At 39.1% G+C, this 24906-nt stretch overlaps 1 protein-coding gene across 1 annotated transcript in view; it reads right to left on the reverse strand.

Annotated features, from left to right (window-relative positions):
• SORCS3 (sortilin related VPS10 domain containing receptor 3) overlaps positions 1-24906 on the reverse strand; it is a 609576-nt gene that overhangs the window by 199347 nt on the left and 385323 nt on the right. The window contains exon 5 of the mRNA XM_017500803.2: positions 17084-17157. Within this exon, the coding sequence (XP_017356292.1) occupies positions 17084-17157 (74 nt within the window). The remainder of the gene's footprint in view (positions 1-17083; positions 17158-24906) is intronic.

Consider the following 24906-nt stretch of genomic DNA (forward strand, 5'->3'; position numbering starts at 1 on the left):
ATTCCAAGGGTCTCTGTTGTGGCACCCTGCTCTGATCTACCGTCCCACAAACACCAAAGTTAAATTTGACAACATGGGCTTTGAACCCAGAAAGAACAGCTCTACCACCTTTTTTTTTTTTTTTTTTTTTTGAGATGGAGTCTTGCTCTGTTGCCCCGGCTGGAGTGCAGTGGCATAATCTCGGTTTACTGCAATCTCTGCCACCCAAGGTCAAGCCATTCCCCTGCCTCAGCCTCCTGAGTAGCTGGGACTACAGGCGTGTGCCACTATGCACAGCAGAATTTTTTTGTATTTTAGTAGAGACGGGGTTTCACCGTGTTGGCCGGGATGGTTTCAATCTCCTGACCTCGTGATTCACTCGCCTCGGCCTCCCAAAGTGCTGGGATTTCAGACATGAGCCACCACACCTGGCCCAGTTCTACCACTTTCTAGCTCACAAATCAGCTCCACTATTTTCTAATTTGTATAACACAACCCTAGGAGACAGACTGCTGTTGTTAATAGAATACCATTTTTTGAATGAAGAAACTGAGGCCCTGTGTGCCCAAGACACACAGCTAATAAGTGGTACAGACCTACACAGTCTGTGGCCAACCCCATACGTTGGGCCATTACAGTATTCTGCCTGCATGCTTCTTAAAATATAATTGCAGTAATACATGCTGTGGACTTACCACATTGTTTGACATAACATAAGCCCTCAATCAATAAGCACTTCTTACTGTTATTGCTATTCATGTATTATTTCATTGTTATTTACCACCATTATCAAAATTAATTTTGCCTCTTAGGAAAATAACAAGGATTTGGAATAAACTCTCTCTGAAGACTGATACCACCTGGATCCCCCTCTGTCCCAGGATTTTCTCCTAAGTGTTGAGGTGTGGGTGGCTCATGGCTCTCAGCTGAGTCGCTCTCTGGGAAATCTGCCATAGCTGATAACAGCCACCTCACTAGGGTCACAACCCTCCTCTGGTGGCAGCCCACATCTCATGGTTAGTCACTGTGGAGATATAAAATCCCAAACCTTTGGTTCAAGGCTGGACATTTCTGAAGGGCCATCCCAGCTATATAAGTGCTGTAAGATCAGCTGCTGCAGCCGCATCACAGGCAGCCTCTCTCCCCACCCGTGTTGTATCCCTCACTCCTCAAAGGCAGTGTTGCTCCTGAGGGCTCCTAAACCTCCTGCACACAACTCTGTTTCCCCCCTTTTTTTTTTCTGAGACAGGGTCTCGCTGTGTCACCCACTCTCGACTTTAAAAAGGGAACACCACTTACAACATCTCTCTCACCCTCCCTCACCTCCCAAAAATAAAAAAAATAAACTACTCAGAGAACTTTCTTCAGTGCTTTCTTACCCTGGAAGAAATGATACTTAAGTCCAGGGCACAGCTTTCTGACAAAAGTGTAAATATTATGCTGAATTTGAGCCCTTGTTAAAAAAAAATTATTTGTAAAGTCTGTAAGTTGGTGGCCACCATAACTTGTGAATTTATTTCCAAGTAGAACTCCAGTTTCTAGATATTACACATTCGAGGATTGCAAAAGAATTTGAATTTATTTTCTATACTTTTTAAAAAAAGATTTTAAAATTGCAAACCACATCTTCTAGAATTCCCTGGATTTCCATCTCCTCTTTCCAGGACTCACTGCCCCCAGTAACAAAATAGCCTTTTAATTGGCCATCTGGTCCCCAGCTCTTCCTTGTGTAATTTGCCCTTCACCCTGCTGCAAAAATGAGCTTCCTAAAGACCAGTCCTGAATATGCCTGCCCTGAATGGAGCCCTTTAAAAAGGTGCACTGTATTAACTGCAAAATCTTTAGCCTGGCATTTAAAGCCTCTAAGTTATCACTTTAATCTTCTTTTCTAGGCTTATCGGTCTCTCTCTCTCTCCCCAACCACAGAATCTGAATTTCCTGACAGATTGACCTACTAACAATTTCCTACACACACCTCATGTTTTCCTGTTTTGGGAACTCTCCTCTTTCTCCTTCCTGTAGCTGAAATGTCTGCCATTACCCACCATGTCAGAGGATCCACAAGCACACACACAAGCTTACCTGTTGAAATTGAAACCATCTTTCAAACTCCCCTCAGACGCCAGCTCCTCCATGAACACTTCACTGATGCCACTCCTCTGACACCTCTATCACAGGCTGTACCTGTCTCCTGGTACCTAACAATCGTCCTTTGTATCAGCCATTTGTCTCAACTTGGCTTTGACCTACTGTATCAGTTCAGCTTTTGCTGCATAATAAACTACACCTCAACATTCAGTAGCTTAAAGCAACAGTTAAGTATTTTGCTGATACATCGAAGAGCCAGCTGGGATCAGCTTTTCTAGGTTGGGCTCAATGGAAGGCTCTTTTTCATGCTATGAATCCAGTAGAACCTGGCATCCCACAGAGGGGAAGACTCAGGTTGCTCTATGGGTTCATTGTGGGGCCCGGGGTGAGGGGCCACAGCTACAATGCAATGGCAGAGCTTCTCCTTGAGTCACATTTGCTATACTCAGCCAAAGCAAGTCACATGGATGAACCCAAGACAAGGGATGGGGAAGTGCATACTGCATAGAGTGGAAAAACACTGAGAGTCACACGGCAATGGGCTTGACTGCATAATTTATTACCTTAGAGTTAGAAATTGCAACAACCCATACCTACTGTTCTTCTTATCCCTTTGTACTTATACACTGCACAAAGAGTGAGGACTCAAAAGTGTCTCTTCAATGGAATTCCTCAGTAAGTACATCTAAACAGGCATAGATAAAATCAGTAACCTCATTCATGCCATAATGTTAATAAAAACTACAGGCATTATTTTAATACAGATTAAGAACAATATAGCATTTTACAGTTACAAAGTGTTTTAAAGATGCTTTGCAAAGCACACTGAAGTATATTATCTCATTTAGCAGGGACTGTATGCATTTTGAAAAGATGCCTGGAGGTGGCAATGTCTTCATTGGTTGGAACAACCCTTTCACTGTGTATTTCGAGCACTGTGGAGAAAGGAGGGGGTTTTTGATAAGGAGAAATCAGTCTGTACTACTCAAGAGGGAACACCTGGGACTCCACTAATTTGTCTCCCTGGTTTTCAAAATGACCCCTTAACTACCTCCCCTGGTCCTCAAAATCTAGTGTACAAAAGCATTACCAGGAGAGCTTGTTTAGTTGGAGATTCCTGAGGCCCAGGTCCAGAGATCCAGATCAGGGGTTTCCAGGTGGGGCCCAAGAATCTGCATTTTAAAAATTTATTTTTATTTGTGCAATGTTGTGAGGTACATAATTTTTTACATGTATATGATGCATATTGTTTGAATTAGGATATTTCGGGCATCCCTCACACAAGCACAATACATTTTTTTAAGTATAGTTATTCTACTCTGCTATCAAACATTGCATTTATTCCTTCTATCTAGAGTCTGCATTTTTAGCAAGCACCTCAGGTATTCACTGCCAGTTCTCCCTTATTCATCACCCCTTTGAATTTTACAGAGGAGGAGGCAGGAAGGCCAGAGAAATCCTACTAGTGCCCCAAGGCCTCGCTGCCCACTGGCAGACATAGAATTAGCAACCAGAAGCCCTTCCTCCTATTCCAATGCTCTTTCCATTACACTTCAGAGTCCATAAACTTTTTCTTTCTCCTTCTTCTCCTTCTCCTCCTTCTCCTTCTTCCTCCTCCTCCTCCTCCTCTCCTCCTCCTCCTCCTTCTCCTCCTCCCCTCCCCTCCTCAACTTGAGTTTCTCTCAGTTCTGGAAAAATCCTAAAAAATCTCATTTTTAAAAAAGAAAAAAAATGAAGGTATGTCTCCCTCAATTACGATTTAGAACATGATTTCATGTTCTAAATCTCCCTTTCTTTAAAAGTGGAAAACAGTCATATAACCTAACTCCATTTGTTCTATTTCACTGTCACATCTTTCCAGGACACTTGTTAAATGAAGACAGTGATGTTAAGAAATGTCAGGAAACAGGATGGGATCTCAGACCTCCCCAGTGTGACTTGGAGAAGCACATGGCCATCCCATTTTAAATCCCCTAGTGCTTTTAGCCCACTATTTGGCAATTATTGCACACTGTGGTGCCTTTTATAGATCAGACTGGTTCCAGGGTCTGACCTTTTCAATGCTTCAGTTTCCTTGCATTCATCCAAAATGCTAAGTCTGCAGAGCTGGGATCCCCCAGGGGTTCCCTCTCCCTCTGCTTCCACTGTGCACAGTTCTGCCCAAATTACTTGACAGCTCTCTTCAACACACTGATAGGGGAAAAGGTTGGAGAGTGTCTGAATATGACATGGCTGGCCAGTGGGGAGAGGAGAGGAGGCGGGACAAGCCCCTAATCCATCATCCAGGCTGTCTTTTCAAAGAGCAGACGCAGGTGAGACGCGTAAAAGGGGAGAATGTGTCCTGGCTTGGAAATGTTTGAGGATTCCTAAACAAGAATTTTGTCCCTCATTGCATTTGTAAGCAATGGGGATTGAGGTGGTAGAATATGCTACATTCAGAAATACAGACAGGTATAGAGGAAGAAGCCCACTGCCTTTGAAAAGCAATACACTGACAGTTGAAAAAGCCTAACTGCTTGAAGAATCTATTTTAGGCATCCCTTTAAGAACAAAACAGGCTACAATGGAAGTGAAAAATCCTCAGTGCCATTTGCCACCAAGTAAATGAAGTGCTCTATTTCTTCCAATCCAATGCATTAACACCAAACTTGCCAAAATCATGTTCATGTGAGTGTGGCCAGTTAACTTCTCACCAAATCAGGATGAGCCCACTGATAGAGCAATGGGTCACCAGGTGGCATCCTCCTAAAACAATGGTTTGGGTAGTTTGGCAAAGATTTTAACCATTCAAGCAGTCTCTACACTATGAAATTAGACATTTCAGGGTGGTGTGAGCATTGAGGAAAGATAACCTGGACACTGTTATACCCATATGCGGCTTGTGTGAAATGAAAAGACCAGTCTAGATCAACGATTTTCTAAATATTTCTATTTGCTTCTTTAATGAATGGTCTTCTGTCATTAAAAAAAAAAATACTTATACAGAAGTCTAAATATAAAACTAAGAATCTGAGTACTTCTGGCTGGAACAAAAATGAAGTATATAAGAACTTGATTACTAAGCATCCCACAGCATTCTCTATACTGAATGCAGTCCCTTAGGCAGTGCATCAGACTACCCATAAAGCTTCCAAGAGCACTGCTAGAGAAATCACCAGGCCAGATAACCTCTCACAGTTCTTCACATTCTAACTTTTCTATAACTCATTAGTATAAATGAAAGTATATCAATTCAGTGAAATATTCTGCCACTACCAAAATGATCTTTATGAATATTATGTACACATCCAGCAGACTGTTTATGTTAGGTGTAAGTTTTTTAAAAAGATGTAAAACAGTCATACAATCTAACTGAAATTTTGAGAGAAATTATTTTCATGTGCACAAATCTTAAAAGAGGGCAATGAAAGAAGAAAGTATTGTTTTAAAACGATTATTTTCAGTTTAATTTTTAAAAATGTTTAATGCTATTGTTTTCAATTAAACAAAAATGTATGGTTTCAAAAATGTAAATTTGGTACACACATTTTAAGTGTACAGTTGTATAATTCTTCACTGGAGAATAAAACTTGAGATCAAGATGCTTTAGAAGAGTTGCATCTGTCATAAGTCAGTGCTCCTCTGTTGACAGATAGTTGCATATAAATGCACTTAAGCATCACAAGAAAGCACCAAATGTTAATAAATCTTCAAAAACATGAATATCATGCCATTCTCTTGCACAAAAGATGAATACCCTCTATTACCAAGAAACACAAGTCCAAACCACTTACCTGGCATGTGAGGTACTTCACAATCTGAATCTGGTCTATATCCCTGCCTTATTTCTCATGGTTCCTCAATACAAACTTCTTTTATTTTCTAACACAGTTGCTGCGAGTGAGAGGCAAAATATTTTGTGCCTCAGAGCACATTCAGCAATGTCTGCAGAAATTTTGGGGTTGTCACAACTGGAGGAGTGCAGGAGGCACTCACTGAGTAGAAACCTGGGATCTGGTCAACATCTTAGGATGCAAAGGACAATTATCCAGCCCAAAATGTCAAAACTGTAAAGGTTAAGAAACCCTATAGTAGCAGATCAACTAACTACTCTCCAAACATACGATCTCAGCTTTGATCCAATAGTTTTTCCTTCCAGGAGGATCTGTTTCACTTTCTTACTTGCCAATTCAAACCATTCTTCAAGATTCTTCCATCCTATCTCCCCCAGGAACCCTTTTCTGGGAGCACCAGGGTGACATGAGACCTTTATCTTCTAAGCAGGACTAACACTTCCTTTAATACTCTTTTGGCGCCTCCCATTTCTGGCCATGGTCCCTCTGCAACGTTCAAGAATTTGTCTCAACATTTGCATCACATCTGCTAAAGTACATATGATCTGATACAACACAATCTTTAGTTTATGGACTTTTGAATTTTATTTAATTTTGTTAACATCAAGCCAGAAATATTTTTTCTCTAAAAATAGTAGTTTTAGCAAGCATAAAAATAAGCCATATGCTGATTGCTGGAAAAGCAGGTTAGAAATACAAACTCTGACTATGAGGCAATGGGATTTGAATGTTGAAAAAAATGCAGATGGTCTCTAACTTGCTTAGTTTCAAAGTGATGCTATGTACCATTTGCTACCAAATTGACAAGGATAGTAATTTATTCCAATTATCTTCTCTTATTATAAGCTGTCTTATTATTAATTTTATAGCTAGTATTTATTAAGCACTTACTGTGCTCCAGGCTAAGAAGAATGACATTCAGCCAGGAGGGAAAGGCAGGATTTACCATCTGGTATCCTTTCTGACTGGTGGAGCACTGGTCACAAAGGTTAAATGCAACTTCCAAAAGCCACATAGCTACTAAGGACAGAGCTTTTCTATTTAGATCCCAAATATCCCCACAGGTATTTATCATTACTCATATCACACTCTTCTAATAACGAAGCTTATAAAGTATATTTTCTTTGTAGTCTGAAGAATTTTAGGGCCTCAACTAGCAACTATATGCGCAGTTAGGCAAATTACACATATATCTCAACGTTACCCTGTTCAGTCATGCCCAATCTGAAGAGAGATGCTGTGTGCAACATGTCTTTACTTACAATAGCACCAAAAGTGAATATTCATAGGAATGACATTAATTAAAAACATGTAGGGCTAATATGAAGAAAACTTTACAACTTTACAAAGGAATGCACAGAATGGAATAAAAAGAGAGACAAAAGAATGATTACATTATTACATATCCATAGGTTAGAATACAATAAAATTAATACAACCTTTAAATTATGTTTAGAAAGAATAGAAGGTGGTACAGGAGAATGTTCAACTTCATTTTTAAAAGATAAGAAATTTTATCAAGGATACAATGTGAATTATGATAAAATTTAAATATATGTTTAAAATTATACTATATTATAATAGGGAAAAAACACTATGAAGAAGTACTTGATTTTTTAAGAGGTATTTTCTGGGCAGTAAAATTATAAGTAATTATTTTCTTTTTATTTTCTTGCCTCCCCTTGAATCGTTACAAGATATATTGTGTTTCCACTCAGAAAAGAAAATGACTAGTGTGTGTCTATGTCTTTTAAAAGCTACATTTGTATTTCTGGCCTTGTCTTTCCACTTCCTCCACAAGCCTTAGCCACTTCTGCTCCAGTACACTTCTTGGTGGAAGCATCTCTAGAAAGTTTGCATTCCTTTCCGAGTTGTTACCTGTTTTACATCCTGCTATGAACTGCATTGTATCTCTCCGAAATAAATATGTTGAAGCTCTAACCTCCAAACTGATGGTGTCTGAAGACAGGGCCTTTGGGAGTCGATTAGGTTTGGATGAGGATGGGTCTCTCGTGTATGATTAGTGCCCTTATAAGAAGGTGCACCAGACAGCTTGCCCTTTCTTTTCCTACCATGGGAGGATATATCCAGAAGGTGGCTCTCTGCAACCTGGAAGAGGGCCCTCACCAGAAACCAACCATGGCACCCTGATCTCACATTCCAGCTTTCAGAACTGCACATTTCTGTTGCTTAAGCCTGGACCCAGTCTGTGGTATTGTTTTGGCAGCCAGCATTGACTAATGCATAACCCTAGACCAAACTGCAACAGGACAATCACAGATTTCCTTAATGGGAAGAAAGGATGGTTTCTCCTACCTGCAACCCAGTATCCAACTTGCATTTTAAACAGCCTCCAAGCCTTCAATTTGATACTTTCTCCTTGGGCTGCTGAGTTTAACATTATCCTCCTCTCTCTAGGCCTCTCCCTGACCTTCCAATTCTCCTATTCCTGCTCATGGGACTAAACAACACATCACCACCAGCCTATTCAGTTCTCCCCACTTTTTAATGTAACAGGCAAGTCCTAAAGGCAATCTGAATTCCAGGAAGACGGCAGTAATAAAAGGCTCTTTATATGGGGGCTTTTCTAACCCTCCATTCTCATAGGACAATATGATACTGAAATCTCATGCTCTGTGACAACAGTAAAATTTGCTCCCCTCTGAAAGTTTATCAGTGAGTGAGAATAAAGTTAGATTTCACTGTTTCTGAGCCAAATAAGCATTTCTCATGCCATTTGCATAATCACCTTGGTGGAATAAGTATTTGGAAGCCATGTGCTTATTCTAACTAAGGAATCACTGGCCATAAACCCAGAGAAAGAGAAAACAATGGTGTTTCCATGTACACTATGGAATTTTTGCTACACTGGATGAAGTGAGTGGATATGGCTATCACTGTCTTTGAATTCCATGTTTAATGCATACAAATATTTTCAGATCTCTCAAGGCAGAACCAAACATGACCCCCACTTTTCATAGCAAATAAGTCATTAGGTGCATAGCTACATATGTCTCCTACCTCACAGAATTCACATGTACTAAGCACAATCTTCGAGACTCCAGCACATCTTGACTTCATCCAAAGAGTTGACCATTCTCTCTTGCTCAGTGCAATGGCTAACTACCACATGTACTTTATGAACACTGCATTTTGCTCTTAGCATTAAGACAGCTCTTCCACAGCCAAGATGCAACCAGACATACAGCATGAGTAGCCCCCATCAGCAAAGTAGAAACTGCTTTCTGCTTGAAAGCTGAGCTTTCACATTTCCCCTCCTGACCTTGCATGTATTATTTTGAACGTAATGTATTTTTAAATTGCTGCATCATTTTAAAAATGTAAAGGAGAGCTGAATTAAATATTATTTGTGGCATACCCTGGTTTGCAATGGCCTTAAAATCTGATCCCTTATATCAGGTCGATGCCTAAATCCCATTACTTGAGATGGCAAATGACTGTGCTTGCAAAATTGTAGATGCACATTTAGAGGCAGCTTCAAAACTTCAGCCCATAATGTTAACTTTGTTTGAAAAGATCTTGATTTTCCAGGAAGCCATCTCAAGGCATTCTATCTGTTTCTTAACTCTGGCTCTGTCATGGATAATATATTAATAGCCTAAGGATGACTCGGCAGCTGACTCTTCAAGAACCATAGTCTAGGGTCAAAAGAAGTTCCTAAATGACTAAAAGGAGCCCCTTTTGAAGCAAATTACAGGATATATTCCAGAGCAGCTGAGATCTATGGAGCTCAAATTCAGGCAAGAAGTGCAACAGTATTCACTTCAACCACATTATCTCCAGGTAACTATACCCAATTTTCACTTCCTGCTTCTCTGCCCCATGTCCTCCACCCACAGTTGCTATTAGGCTGAGATGAGTGTCTAAAATCTGACAATGAGATTCATATTAGTACTTCTAATGAAGTATTAGTACTAATGAAATGAACACTTCTCTAAATGAGCATGTACATACAAGACTTCTGCGCATGTACACACGCACATATTTATAATAAACAGTATTCTTAGAAAATGTAATCCTGCCATTGAAATATAAAATGATAAAGTAGAATAAAGTCAGGTAATCTCATGATATTAAGTAAGCCTCACTCAGGCTGAGGATAGGGCTCTGAGGTTTGTTGATCAACTGTCAAATCCCATAAAGTCTAAACATACGTGTCAGGAATACCAGAACATGGTGATATTTCTCTATTTCAAGGACATACCCAAACAATGGGCAAAATGAAATATTTGAGGTTGATACCAATAAAGAGGAAACAGAGGAAGTAGTTCAAGACAGAATTAGTTGTATGTAGACAGGAGGTTATGTGTAGACAGAAGTAGAACTTTATGTTCTAAAATAAACAAGCAAAGAATAAGGATCAGATAAAAGTATATTGGTTTTCTCTTAATAATTTTGTATAACAGATTACCACAAAACTTAGGAGCGAAAAACAACAAATACATATTGTCTCACTGTTTCTGTCAGTCAGGAATCCAGGTACAACTCAGCTGGATGCCTCTGCCTGAGGGGATCTTTTACAAGGCTTCTATCAAAGTGTTTGCCAGGGCTACAGTCTCATATGAAGGCCTGACTAGAGAAGGATCTGCTTTTGAGCTCACTCACACAATTGTTGATACAATTCATTTCCTTATTAGAACTAAGCTTTTGGGCCATTAGTTCCTCACTGGCTTTTGGCTGGAGATCTCTCTCCAATCCTTGCCACCTGGGACTCTCAATAAGGCAGATAACAAAATGGCAACTTGCTTTCAGAAAGCAAGCACACGAATGCATCCAAGATAAAAACATTCTTTTTGTAACCTACCCCCAAAGTAAAACCTCATTACCTCTGCCACATTCCATTCAGGAGAGGCAAGTCACTAATCCAGTCTATACTCAAGAGGAGAAGACCATAGCCTAGCAGGATTTCCAGAAGGCAGAGCCACTTGGAGGCTGTCTCCCATAAGGAAGAGGTAAATATTAACTAAATAGACCAATACTGCCATATGTTATAGGTGGGAATATACAACAGAACACAGTTTGGGTAATATTTTGAATGACAGGCTTTAAGATGTTCATAATGTGTGTGTGTGTGTATGTGTGTGTGTGTACACACATATATATACATATGTATAGTTTTTCTAATGTTCTATTTATTTTTAATGTCAACTTTTATTTTAGAATCAATGGGTACATGTGCAGGTTTCCTACAAAGGTATATTGCGTGATGCTGAAATTTGAGATACGACTAAACCTGTCACCCAGGTAGTGAGCATAGTACCCAACAGGTACTTATTCAGCTCTTGCCGCTCACACCCTGTTGGTAGTCTCCAGTGTCTATTGTTCCCACCTTTATGTCCACATCCAAGGCTTAGTTCCCACTTATAAGTGAGACCATGTAGTATTTGGTCTTCTTTTCCTCTAGTAATTCACTTAAGATTATGTCCTCCAGCTCATCCATGTTGCTGCAAAGGACATGATTTCATTCTTCAAAATGTGTATATTTTGATAAAATAAACTGCTTCTTATAGTAGTGGTTAAACCAAAAATACTAAATCTTAACTAATATTAAACACTATTACCATGTTCTAACTATTACCATAGTTCTAACCATCCTCCATGTTCTAAGGAATGTGGACCTAAGGAATATTACATTTAATTCCTGGGATAGGTGAGGGTGATAGGTGGAGGGTTAAGGAGATTATTTTATTATATTATTTTATGTAAGAAAAGCTATGATACTTAGGGGAAAGTGTGTGGGTGTTAGGGGAGTTCTGGAAGGGGATGGACCATGGAGAATAAATCACTGTGAAAAGAATAGTTTAGAGCCCATGAAAGGGAAGGAGAGGATGAGATAGTAACTCCCATGATGGTCAGGACAGATAGGAACAGAAGAGTTTTAGGAAGACCTGTGTGTTGGTTGATGCAATGCTTTTTTGTAATCCTCTTCAAGAAAATGTTCAATAAAAAGGTACTTTGCTGAAATACTGTTGGTGTTGAATTGGGATCTTACAATTGAACTGTGACACTGTTGATCTTACTATTGAATTGTGAATTGAGACTGCAAAAAAAAAAAAAAAATGCAATCAAGTCTTTATTTGGGCTACCTAAAACACCAGTCCAAGAAAATAATTCTAGATATTAAAGACCTATGCATACAAACATCAATAAACTATTACTTATGATAATCAAAAATGTGAAAAATTTCAATGTCTGATAAAAATAAAAAAGCAATAAAGTATGTGTCTTTGTGCAATAAGATATTGCACAAATAATTAAAAACGGGTATAAAAATTTTATAGTGACAAAAAAATTGCAAGAATAGAATATTAAGAAGAGAAAGGCAAATTATATACATTCACATGTATATATTTAGGCTACATATAAAAGAACATATGCATACAAAAAGAGACTCAAAAAACTAAACTCAAGAATGATTAGAAAGGGAAGACTGTCATGAAAGGGTTTTTAGTCTGTCTTCTTTTTTCCATATCAACTTTCTCTTTTTAAGTGACACTTCCCTAGGACCTCCTCTCTACACACACCAGGAGGGACACACTTTGTCCTTCCATTCTTCCTCCCTTCCCTCATGGCCTTTCTGAAAAATCAGATAAGAAGCTGCTAGCACAAAAATCACTAGAAATCTATAGTGTGTAAGCCATCCTTAAGCAAAGTACAATAAAGATCTAGATCCCAACGTACCTGTCCCTACACATCAGCTACCTTTCATCCTAAACCAGGCATCATGGCAGATACAGCAATCTTCAAGATACACATTCCCTGCATCAGCTAACATGATCTGGTCTAGAACCTCTAATATGTCTGTTGTCTTTTTAAAGGTTTCCTAACACTCAAACCAGTCCATGTTGCAATCCAAATATCTCAGCGAAGGAGTAAGAATTGAAGTCCCTGATACCTTAGAGTACATTGCTTTATCAGAACAATTTCCTGCAGCAATGATAAAGAACCGAGACAAAAAAAAAAGGATCTTATTCTTTTAAGAGAGAGAATAATTAAGGAGGGGAGGAGGGAAATCAGTAAAGAGGAGGCAGACATTCCTTGCCTATTTTAGGACACCATACGAGTGAATGCCATCAGAGACCAGAGGCACTTTGAGGTCATTCTAGTTACACAGAGAATTTGGGAAGGCCTAGTACACCTGTGACTTCATTGGAAAAGATGCCCAAAGAGGATGAGCAGGTGGGGAGAGCACAGGGTGAGGAGCAAAGCTGAGAATCACAACAAGCACTCACATTGGATGTGCAAAGGAAAAAAAAAAAAAGTCTTCCCACTGCAGAATATGCCTGCCTGTTAAATATCTCCCAAGGGAAGAGTGGAATATTATTCATTTGTAGCTCAGTAGGATTTTTAAAAATATTTTTAAAAACAGAAAAACTTTTTCTTCATGACAACAACTCTGCCACAGCAGAGCCTAGGAAGAATAAAAGGAATATGGTAAGGACATTTGCACCATTTATGTGCTCTCCCTGCAAATTATCATTTTGGAAGCAGCTGAGGCTAATTTAAAAAAAAAAGCGAGGAAGCATTAGATCTCCCTGGTGATTACCTGTTGACCAGGTATCAAGTGAGTGAAAGAGTCACATATAAACAAGGAATGTTCGTGTCAGTTGTCTTTCTACTTGGGGCATGAGATTGATGGCTGAGTCACTCCATGGTGTAAGATTCCTAGGTGACCTATCTTGATTGGATTAGAACATCCAGAATTCATAAAAATGTTTCTAGATGAAGCTCTTAGTATTGATGCTAATGAATATTATGCTCCATGTTCTGCCTAACCCACAATCAGGGTGGAGGACAAATGAAGAAGTGGATAAGAATAACTCCTTACAATTTTCAATTTACTTTCACAACCATTAGAACAATCATCACTGTAGATGAGACAGCAGATGAGAGACATGCAAGGGGTCCATTCTTTCTGTTGTATCCTCATCAGAAATCACTTTTGGAGCACAGTGTTCTTTTGCAAAAATCCCCCTGTAACCTGCCACTTGCCAACAACTGAGAGAAGCATGAGAGAAAAAAACTGAACACTCATAAAGGATCTATCCTTTAGACATCTGCAAATGTCCAGCTTATAAATAACAATATTTGAACAATATTTCTTCTGAATCATATGTTCACTCTATTTGTCTACATACCATAAGTTAAAAGTCTTTTTAACATCATCTCTCATTTCAATGTCTTGTTTTAGCACCTGCTTTCCATTCAATGTTCCCCAACAATCCTCAATACCTCTTCCCTCTACACCCTCTCTCTCAAAGAAATCATTTTTATGCATTTTGTTTTGTTTGATCACTTCATAAGAATTATGACCCAACAAAAAGTAGAGAATAATGTTAGGCTGAGATGTGGATTCTAGGCAATAAATCACACCCATTCAGTTGTTATCACATGCCCATGGGCCTTACCATATATGAGACTCACATTTGTGGCCAGTAAAATGAAAAATCACTTATGTGACATGTTCTTGAGGATTGGTAATAAACATAGTACTTAAATCAATGGAGAAGTGAAATTTCCAGGCATCCACTTGATAGATCGGATTCTTTCAATAACATTATGAAATTAACAAGAAAAATACTGTTCTCAATAGATAGATGAGGGGACCACAGGTTAAAGAGGTCCCACTTAAGCCAAGGTTTGTTCTATATCCCCCAAAAAATGCACATTCTGTCTTTCTCAAGGAGATAACAAGTTAATATTTCCATCCCTAACCTATACAAACCATGTCTCTTCAACATATGTGATTTAGAGCTTTAGACAACCTTGAATTCTGTCTTTGGATTCAAAAAAAAAAGTCTATGTAAAATGAGCTCTTTTGCCATGACTCCTATGACACCTAAAAGAATAATCACAACAATTATACATCAGAAAGGGAGAGATAATAATTAAAAAATGGAATATTCAATTACCACTTGGCTGGCCAGCATGGGCATAAACTTTTATATTTCCCCTTGGGGCATATATGAAACAAGCACAGAGTGAAGAGAAAAAACACAATTATCAGAATCTAGGCACTTGTTCTTTTTTACTGCATAAAGGAAGAGGGTGGATGACAGTAGCTGGAAACTTTTCCACTTACTCTTTGCAAAATATAGGAAAATGTTGCGTCTTATGCACTTCATTTCATTCAGACACAATGGCACAGCTCATCTAGCCCAGTGTGCTTTCCTCCTCTACTAACCTGACTTCCTAGTTGGCCAAGTGCCTCACCATCTCAAGAGTTTGTTCCAGAAACGGCACAGGGCTCTTTTTCTTTTTTCTTTTCTTTCTTTCTTTCTTTTTTTTTTTTTTTTTTTTTTGAAGGACTTCTGAGTGATGGCACACTGAGAAACTGGACCATCTCAGCTCAGCAAAGGCTGTAGTTCTATAGGTGAAATATCAGAAAAACAAATATTTCCTTTTCTGCCTTAGTCTATTGGAAAACCTCTGTAGTTCAAAATATAGGCAAAATAACAGTTGTAATAACACCTACAGATGAAATAATAGTTGGCCTGTAAGGGGCAAACATGCTGGAGATAGTCCAGGTGTTGAGTCAAGAGCAATAATCCCAACTCCCTTTTCTCTCCCAACTACTCTGAACCATGTACCAAAACAAAAACAAAAACAAAAACAACAACAAAAAAAAACCAGTTGCTTTTCATAGAATCCTTAAGCAATCTTCATTTTAAAATGAAGATTAGACACAGTTTTGTGGATGCAGAGGGATACGTTGAAGCCATTGCTTCCAAAGATGTTGGTGTGAATGTGTGTATGTACAAGGTATTTGTCACCACCATCCTCAAGTTGTGTAAGGCATAAACAGCTATCATATAAGTTTTTAAAGGAGTGGACATAAGATATTTAAAAGAGACATGGAATTATGGAATGCATACAACTTCCAAAAACCTGTTTTTTTTTTTTTGAGTCAGAGTCTCACTCTGTCACCCAAGCTAGAGTACAGTGGCCTAATCTCCGTCACCCAAGCTATAGTACACTGCAGCCTTGAACTCCTGAACTCAAGTGATCCCTTCATCTCAGCCTCCTGAGTAGCTGTGACTACAGGTGCATATCATGATGGACAGCTCATTTTTTATTTTTTTGTAGGGACAAGATATTGCTATAATGACCAGGCTGGTCTTGAACTCCTGGCCTCAAGTGATTCTTCCACCTCAGCATCTCAAAATACTGAGATTACAGGCATAAGCCATTGTGCCTGACCAAGCTTTTCTTTTTGTTAAGCATATAATTAAGCATTCTATATACTTTGGTATATGCCTCTTGATCTCTCTATTCCTTTAGCCATCACCTCTGCTGAAATGAAAGCAAGATACAAGGAAGAAGCATTTTCACGTTAAAGCGGGCAAGCGTAAAACGCAAATTTTTACAATGCCTGTTACAACCAAGGTAAAAATAGTATGCATGCATAAAGGAATACCAATTAATAAAACACTTTCTGATTAGGAGGAAGGACTAATTTGCCATTTGAAACATGTATTCATTCTCATAAAAGGTTTTTAAAAATATGTCCCACAGAGGTAGTTCTGAAGGATTTATCACATGTGACATGAGAAAAGGATTCTGTCGTGAAATAAGTTTGGGAATCACTAACTTTAAGTTTGGCAGGATTCTTCACTCAGTGCTTCTCCAGAGTCTTTAATATCCTAACATGAATTGTGAGTCTCCAGGAGTATAAAATTGGATTATCATAACCTGAATTTATTTGATCACAGAAGCTCTTATGAAAGCAGAAGCATTTTATGGAACTGTTGTTCTCCAGAGTAGATTTTGGGAAAATACTGCCTTTTAGAATATGTATATAAAACATATACACTTTTCCAAAAAGAGAGGGTTAGTACATAGCAAAGAGCACCTGATCATGACCATTCTCACAGAACTCTCTAAACCCAGTGCTTCTCAAACTTTCACATGCACATGAATCAGCAAAGGATCGTGTTAAATGCAAATTCCAGTTCCGTAAGTCTTAATAGGGCTTGAGGTTCCACATTTCTAACAAGTCTCCACGTGATGCTGATGCTGCTATTCCACAAACCACTCTATGCAGCAAAGGATTAGAGCACATTTGTCTTCAAAGAGCTTCAACTGTCCAGAACTGTCCAGAGTGCTATGCTGTCTGATAATTCTTTATCTAAGAAGGTAATGAGTATGTGGATAGGACTTACCAGTAAAACCTGTTGGGTGTGATGCGTTCATGCATGAGTTGCCACCGTCTTCCAAAGTCCATGGAGCTGTACAGCTACAAAACAATGAAGTGAGGAGACTGTAAGTCTCTAGGAACCACTGCTGAGCATGAATACAGATGTTTTCCCTGCACCATCCCAATACCAGAGTGCCCAACACAACCAAGCAGGTGTTTATTTTACCTAGATAAAAAGGTAGGAACAGGACTGTGCCATGCTTATCATGGTATCTACTAACATTAAGAGGGTTCTGAATATACATCCAATCAACTGATATTTTTGAGCAGAGTATAAATCCACTTCTGATGGCCATCACTGTCTCCATTAGGAACAAATCCTTTAGTATAATTATGTCTTCTTTTTTCTTCAAATTCCAATTAAAACAGTTCAGCAATACTTATTTTAAAATGATTTATTATATAATTCTTACACGTAGGACACTCAGAGTCATGAAGACAAGAAGAGGCAGATTCTGTGCTCCCGGGAAAAATGAGACATACATATAAAAATGCTCATCAGCTGATACATGAGCCAATATTACATGCAAAATATTGTGCTTTTACTTTCATTTCTTACTGCTCCTATAGCTCATCTAAATGAAATGGAACTCTTCAATGCTACCAAAAAGACCAGGCTCATTTACACTCCTATGTTTTTGCAAGATGGCAAGGCTAGGCCACTCTAATTATTATTCCATGTTCACTTATTTTTTGGATGTAGAGTCTGACCCCTTTATAACATCTTAGGGATAGGCCAGCATCCCTGTAAGTCACTAAGAGTACTGGGTGTATCTTCAACTGAATGTCTGGAAGTAAAATGTCTGATTCTAACTGCCAATGGAATAATAACAACAACAATAATAATCCCATCATATTGTTCTTTCATATACATTTGAGCCTCACGACAATCCTGAAAGGAAGGTAGGGCAGTTATTATTAACTTAAATCCCTGCTCTTAAGCATTCTGCAATCTGCCCAGGCAGAGTTAATCACTGCTTCCATGGTGCCACCACTGTATTTACTGTCTGCTTCTAAGAAGTTGTTCATAGTAATCCATGTCAAAGGGAAAACTGGGGCAAGGGCCAAAGCTCTAGACGTTGACAGATGGGAAAGATTAACAGGAGTAGAAATTAAACAATGAGGCCTCCTGGAAAAATATGCTTTGAGCCAGGCCTCGAGACAACAGGAGCGAAGGTGCCAATACGGCCTAGTGTTCGAGGTTAGCTCTGCGAGTACCTTTAAGGAAAAGAAGGGATGTGAGGACTGTTGTTGGCCAAAAGCGGTAGCTACTGTCTGTCTGTCCTTCCATCTCCCTGTCTCTCTTTCTGTCCCTCTGCTTATCTATTAATGGATATTTCTAAATCTATCTGTATCTGTATTTATATTGGGAGTTAGGGAAAAGGAGCAGGTTTATAAGGATCAGATCATCCCATTGGGAAGAATACATCCATATATTTTATTGCAAAGACTAAGTTTTTCATGAAGAGTTTTCAAACATGGATCACTCTCCTTCCTATGGCAGGTACCTGAGGGACAGATGCTTAGACTTAAGACATGTTTTCCAATTAAATATAAAAGAGAATTTGGATGGAACCTTCTATAACCCAAAGTTCAGAATCTGCCAACCCTGATTCCAAACATAGCAAAGTACTAAATTCTTTCAACAAAATCCAGTATGATTGTGTCTTCCTCTGCTGCAAACTCTTGAGACACGCCAGGTAAAAGCCATGAGAGTCACACTGACACTGTTAGAGTCTCCATCCTCCAGGGAAATCAGTTCCATCGTGGAGGAGTTGGTGGTGGCAGTGCTCTTGCTGGGTCACCCTTCAGAGCAGTATGGCTCCTGTCCTCTCACACTCTTTCCAACATAAAGAGGGCAAGAGAGCCACTGCTGATCTCCTCATTCAGGCCTTTTCCAACTCCTGCCTCCCCTATCTCTGGTTTTGCTTTTTCAGCTCTTCAGTTTGACTGATGGAAAAAAAATTAAATTGAATTACCTGCCTGGAGGCTGATTGAGATGAACAGAAAGAGCAGGCTCCTATTTATTAAGGGCTTTGAGTTAGCTACCTTGTCTCTTACTCTGCAGTAAGTTGCTGAGTCTGAAACATGTTTTATTCTACTATGAGTTGGATCTCAAAAACCTCTCCATTTACACATCCACTTCTTCATTTAATCACTTATTCATTCACTAAAAGTGTATCAAACAACTACTAAGCTATAGGAACTGAACTAAGAGCTGGGGTTACAAAGGTCAAAAATGCCATGATGAGGGAATCAGAAATGCATGCAATTATTATACTACCATGCGAGGTATGCCTTGACATTAATACTAGTTATTTTTGCAATGGCAAGACTATGGGCAATTAGTATTTTCTTCTTTTCATCCTCTAGATTCTTTAAATTATTATCAACAAATATTACTTTTGTAATTATAAAATTATAGGTCTAAAATTAAAATAAAAAAACACATGTCAACATTTAATAGTAAGTTTTAGAAGATTTAATGATATTAAAATTCTCCTGACATTATTAATTTTAAAAAGTTATAAAACATGTATTTATTGATATTGATATTAAAACATTATAAAAACTTGAAACATATTAAAAGGAAATATGCCAAAATATTAGCAGTGGTTTATCTCTGACTTGTGAGATTATGGGTAATTTATATGTCTTTGAAAATTCCCATCATTTTCAGATGTTTTAACAATAAATATTATATTTCAATAGTAACATAAGCCTACATTTTATTCTATTTATATTTTTTGTGACAGTAAATTTCTAATTATAATGTGTAAATTATATTTATCTCTCAAACTACCTTTTAAAAGGCCATGAATTAAAGTTCTATTTTTTATGAGGAAACTGGAATTAGACAAAGCAATATTAAATTTTCCAGAATAAGAAAATGTTACAGAAATGATCATGGATAGTGTTGAATCCTTCCTTAGACAGGCAATGCATCAGTTCACAGGAGGTTTACACGGTCCTGCATGGCTGCAACCCAACATGCTTCACGCAACATTAAAATAAAGTGTTATCCAAACAATAAACATCTTTAAAAACATTCCTTGTTTATACAGTTAAATAAGTGAGGCCATGTTCTCTTCTATATCCTGCCACATTCTGCCTCCTCCAGTAAAGATGTCCCCCTACATTACCAGAGACCAATCGAGATTCTCTCCTTTCCCGTCTTCCACTATATGTCATGGCCGCATATCTCTTTGGGCCACAAGCACAAATTCAGCAGCAACAAACACAGAGCGAGGACTAAATGAATCATTGGAACAGCTGGAAAATATGAAAGAACACACTCTTTTCCTTATTGATTCAGTAATTAGTTCCCTAATTACATTGGCCTGCCAGAGAAATGCATCTGATAGCTGAAGAACTAGAGAGGCAATTTAATCAATAGAATATTCCACAGGAAGAACAAAAGATTGTACCTGGAAAGCCTAACTTCAAAGAATAACAGAAGAACACAGGAGAATCACAGGCACTGTTATGCGTTGAATTTGCATCCCCCAAGACATATTAAAGTCCCAGCTCCCGCATCTCAGAATGTGACCTTACTTGGAAATAAGTTATTTGGAGATGTAATCAAGTTAAAATGAGGGTGGTAGAGTGGGCCCTAATCCAATATGACGGGTGTCCTCATAAGGAGAAATGTAAGCTCATAAGCAGGCAGGGAATCCTATGTAAAGACACACAAGGAGAACACCATGTGAAGATGGAGGATTAGAGTGATGCAGCTACAAGCCAAGGATGGCTTAAGACATGTTATCTAAATCAGCAACTACCAGAAGCTAGAAAGAGGTAAGGAAGGTTTCCCCTAGATGTTTCAGACGGAGCATAGCCCCCGCCTACCAATATCTTGATTTTGGAATTCTAACCTCCAGAACTCTGAGACAATATATTTCTGTTGTTTCAAGTCACCGAGTTCATGGGACTTTGTCACAGCAGCTCTAGGAAACTGACATGGGCATCTCATACCCCCTGCCAGGACTAGGCAACCTGGAGAGAGAAAGCAATGACAGAGATGTTACATTTCTCTGTGGCTTCCCTGTCACTACCTACGCATTTAGTTGTAAAACTAGAATCTAATATCTGTGGCTGGAAGTTAAACCCTCATTTGCCTGCATTTCCTTGTCCTATGTATTTTCATCATGCCCCCAACCCAGGATACTTTCTAAGAAATGTGAATTTATAATGATCACATGAGGGTGACCAGACATAGTCAGAAGAGGCAACAAAATGTGACTTTATGGAATCTTTCAGTGTTCAGGCCAGTTTCTCTTGAGCCACAGTATCTCCCAGGTAGAGGTGAAAGGAGGGGCTGAAATAAACTCTCTTCATAGGAAAGCCAAACAATGTATAACTGTCCTGATTCTACTCAAAACTTGAGTTTAGGTAACATTCTGCTGTATTGTGCTCGTGATGGTCTTTGTCTTTCCAATAAAATGAGGCTGGTTCTCTTTAAAATGAGTTCTCTGCCTCTCTTTCCTTGGAGGGCAAGTGTATCGTAGGCAAGTTTGGCTGGACTATGTGGAGCTGCAGGGAGAATCCCTTAGTTTGTGGGGGTATTTGTAATAGGGAAGAAATCAGAGTCTCACAGCAGCAAGGAGTCCTTTCCAACCTACGTCTTCAGTTCCTTCCTCAGAAAGTCTCCAATGAATCTGTTTCTTGATAACTGGTGGGGAGATTTCTAAGCTCTGGGTATACAGGCAAGAACTTCCATCTCCAGCTGCCACCTTTCTTTGCCCTCAGGAGATATAAGCCATCTATAGCATAAAGGTGTTTATTTTAAAAAGACATGCTATTCCCCTAGCCATGCCATCCTGTTGCAGAAGGCAACATTTTTCTTCCCTGTTGAAAATTTCTAACCGTAGAGGTTTTCATCTCTCTCCAGTATTTTATTATCCATTCCTTTATTTAACAGAAATTAACCCAATGTCAATTAAGAACCAAGCACTGTTCCATGTGGGGTTTAGAATACAATGAAAGAAAATTCAATGAAAGAATTCAATGAAAGAAAAAAAACAACAACAGAGAAAAATCTCTTCCCTCAGGGATCTTAAACTGTAGTGATCAATAACTCAAATATCCTCAAGTCCACAGTGTTCACACATGAGGGAGATGTAAAAGAAAAAATCGTGTTGTTATTTGAGTTCTTTTTTTTTTTTTGAAAGAGAGAGTTTTTCTCTTGTTGCCCAGGCTGGAGTGCAATGGAACAATCTTGGCTCACCACAACCCCCGTCTCCCAGGCTCAAGCGATTCTCCTGCGTCAGCCTCCAGAGTAGCTGGGATTACAAGCATGCACCACCATGCCCAGCTAATTTTGTATTTTTAGTAGAGATGGGGTTTCTCCATGTTGGTCAGACTGGTCTTGAACTCCTGACCTCAGGTGATCTGCCTACCTCGACCTCCCAAAGTGCTGGGATTATAGGCATGAACCACTGCACCAGACCCTGTTATTTGAATTCTTTAGTCCCAGGTTCATTTTGCTGGCACTTAACACTGTTACCCAAGAAGATGATTTTCTCCACTTTTGTTGGAACACTTGGCCTTGCAGGGCTATCTTCTATTTTTCTGCTTTCGCTAGATACACAGGTTCAAAAAATGTTTTACTTTCCTCTCAATTCTAAGGAAGCCACAGTGCCAGAGTGACAATGCTTGGCAGGTGACATGTCACCACACTGCTGGGAAGAAATAAGGAAGCCAGCAAGCTCAGGCTCCATTAAAACATTGGCTGAGCTATTCCTTAGCTAATGAGGAGAGCTGAACTGGTGTTAAAACTAGATTCAAGGGAACAGGAAAATTCAGGATTTTGTGTAAAATCTTCTCATTTTCCAATTTTGGCAAGAAATTCAAAACTTTGAAATGTATTGCATGGCAAAAAAGACATGTATTGATCCAGATACAGCCAAATACCACCTGAATGCCAACAATTTGTGACTTGAATTTTAGTGTAGATGTACACCTATCTGAATGAGAGGCTGGACTATTTGACCTTGAAGTAGGGTTGCCAGATTTAGCAAGTAAAAATACAGAAGACCCAGGGCCAGGCACGGTGGCTCATGCCTATAATCCTAGCACTTTGGGAGGCCAAGGCAGGCAGATCACAATGTCACGAGATTGAGACCATCCTGGCCAACATGGTGAAACCCTGTCTCTACTAAAAATACAAAAACTACCTGGGCATGGTGGTGTGTGCCTGTAGTTCTAGCTACTTGGGAGGCTGAAGCAGGAGAATTGCTTGAACTCAGGAGGCAGAGGTTGCAGTGAGCCGAGATCACACCACTGCACCCCAGCCTGGCAACAGAGTAACAAGCAATGTCTCAAAAAATAATAATAATACAGAACACCCAGGTAATTTGAATTTCAGAAAAATATATACTTTCATATAAGTATGTTCTGTGTTTATATATATATATATATATGTATATATATACATATATATATATGTATGTATATATATATGTATCTTTTAAAAATTTATCAGAAATTCAAATTTACCTGGGTGTCCTATGTTTTATCTCGCAACCCTACCTTGAAGGCTTATCTAAGACTCTGGACTATAAATATATCCCCTTACATTATGCTTCCTTTTTTTCTTCGACATTGGGTGCTTCCAAGTGAATAAAAATATCCTAAAATCATTATAAATTACTTTTTGTAGTCAATCAACTCAAATTGTTTTACTCATTCATTTATTTCTTTTGCTTGAGAGAGAGTCTTGCTCTGTTTTCCAGGCTGTAGTGTAATGCCATGATCTCAGCTCACTGTAACCTCTACCTCCCAGGTTCAAGCAATTCTCCTGCCTCAGCCTCCCAAGTAGCTGGGATTACAGGCATGAGCCACGGCACCCGGCCAGCTTCATATTAATTAAGCACCCAGCATGTGCAAGGCTCAGTGCCAAAGTGTGATGATAGAAAGGTGAGCAGCACAAGGTTCCAGGATCTCCAGAAACTCAAAACTTAGATGGGAAGACAGACATATCAACAGGTAAGTACAGCACAGGGAGACCTGTGCCAACAGAGATAGAGGAGCACGGACAACTCAAAGGAAGGAGTGATCAGTTCTTCTGGATTGGGCGCGGGTCCATGAGCTGAGTCATGATAGATGAGCCGGAGCTGGCCTGAAGGATACGTCCTCCCCCAAAATTGTGGCTAAGAAAGGTGAAAAATTCTTGTCATTAGGAAAGAGTTTGGAAACCTAACAGAAACATTATCTCATCCTCTTACAAAAATACAATTCACTTGGCCCTGGATCAGTGTGCATCGGTCTGCCACATCTTACAAAGAAAAAGAGCAGAAGTGGAAAAGGATCCAAACAAGGTCATCTAAAGGATTCAAGGAGAAGTGAAGGAGACAACTCCATAAGAATATGGATGTTAAGTACAAAATGAGGACTTTAAAATGAGCTGTGAGAGCAAAGGCTATAAAAGCAGAACAATGTAGGTAAATTTTCAAATTTCAACACATCTCCACTTGAAGTCTGAAAGAGGCAATGTTATAATACCAAAAATGAAAAAGTATTTTGCAAGCAAATTCATAAAAATTCCTATAAAAACTTGGTAGCCAGGCTCGGTGGCTCACACCTGTAATCCCAGCACTTTGGGAGGCCAAGGTGGGCAGATCACATGGTCAGGAGTTCAAGACCAGCCTGGCCAATATGGTGAAACCCCATCTCTACTAAAAATACAAAAATTAGCTGTGTGTGGTGGCAGGAACCTGTAGTCTCAGCCACTCAGGAGGCTGAGGCAGGAGAATCACTTGAACCCGTGAAGCCGAGGTTGCAGTGAGC

This window comes from Cebus imitator, unplaced genomic scaffold (assembly GCF_001604975.1).
Source record: "Cebus imitator isolate Cc_AM_T3 unplaced genomic scaffold, Cebus_imitator-1.0 Scaffold271, whole genome shotgun sequence".
Taxonomy (NCBI): Eukaryota; Metazoa; Chordata; class Mammalia; order Primates; family Cebidae; genus Cebus; species Cebus imitator.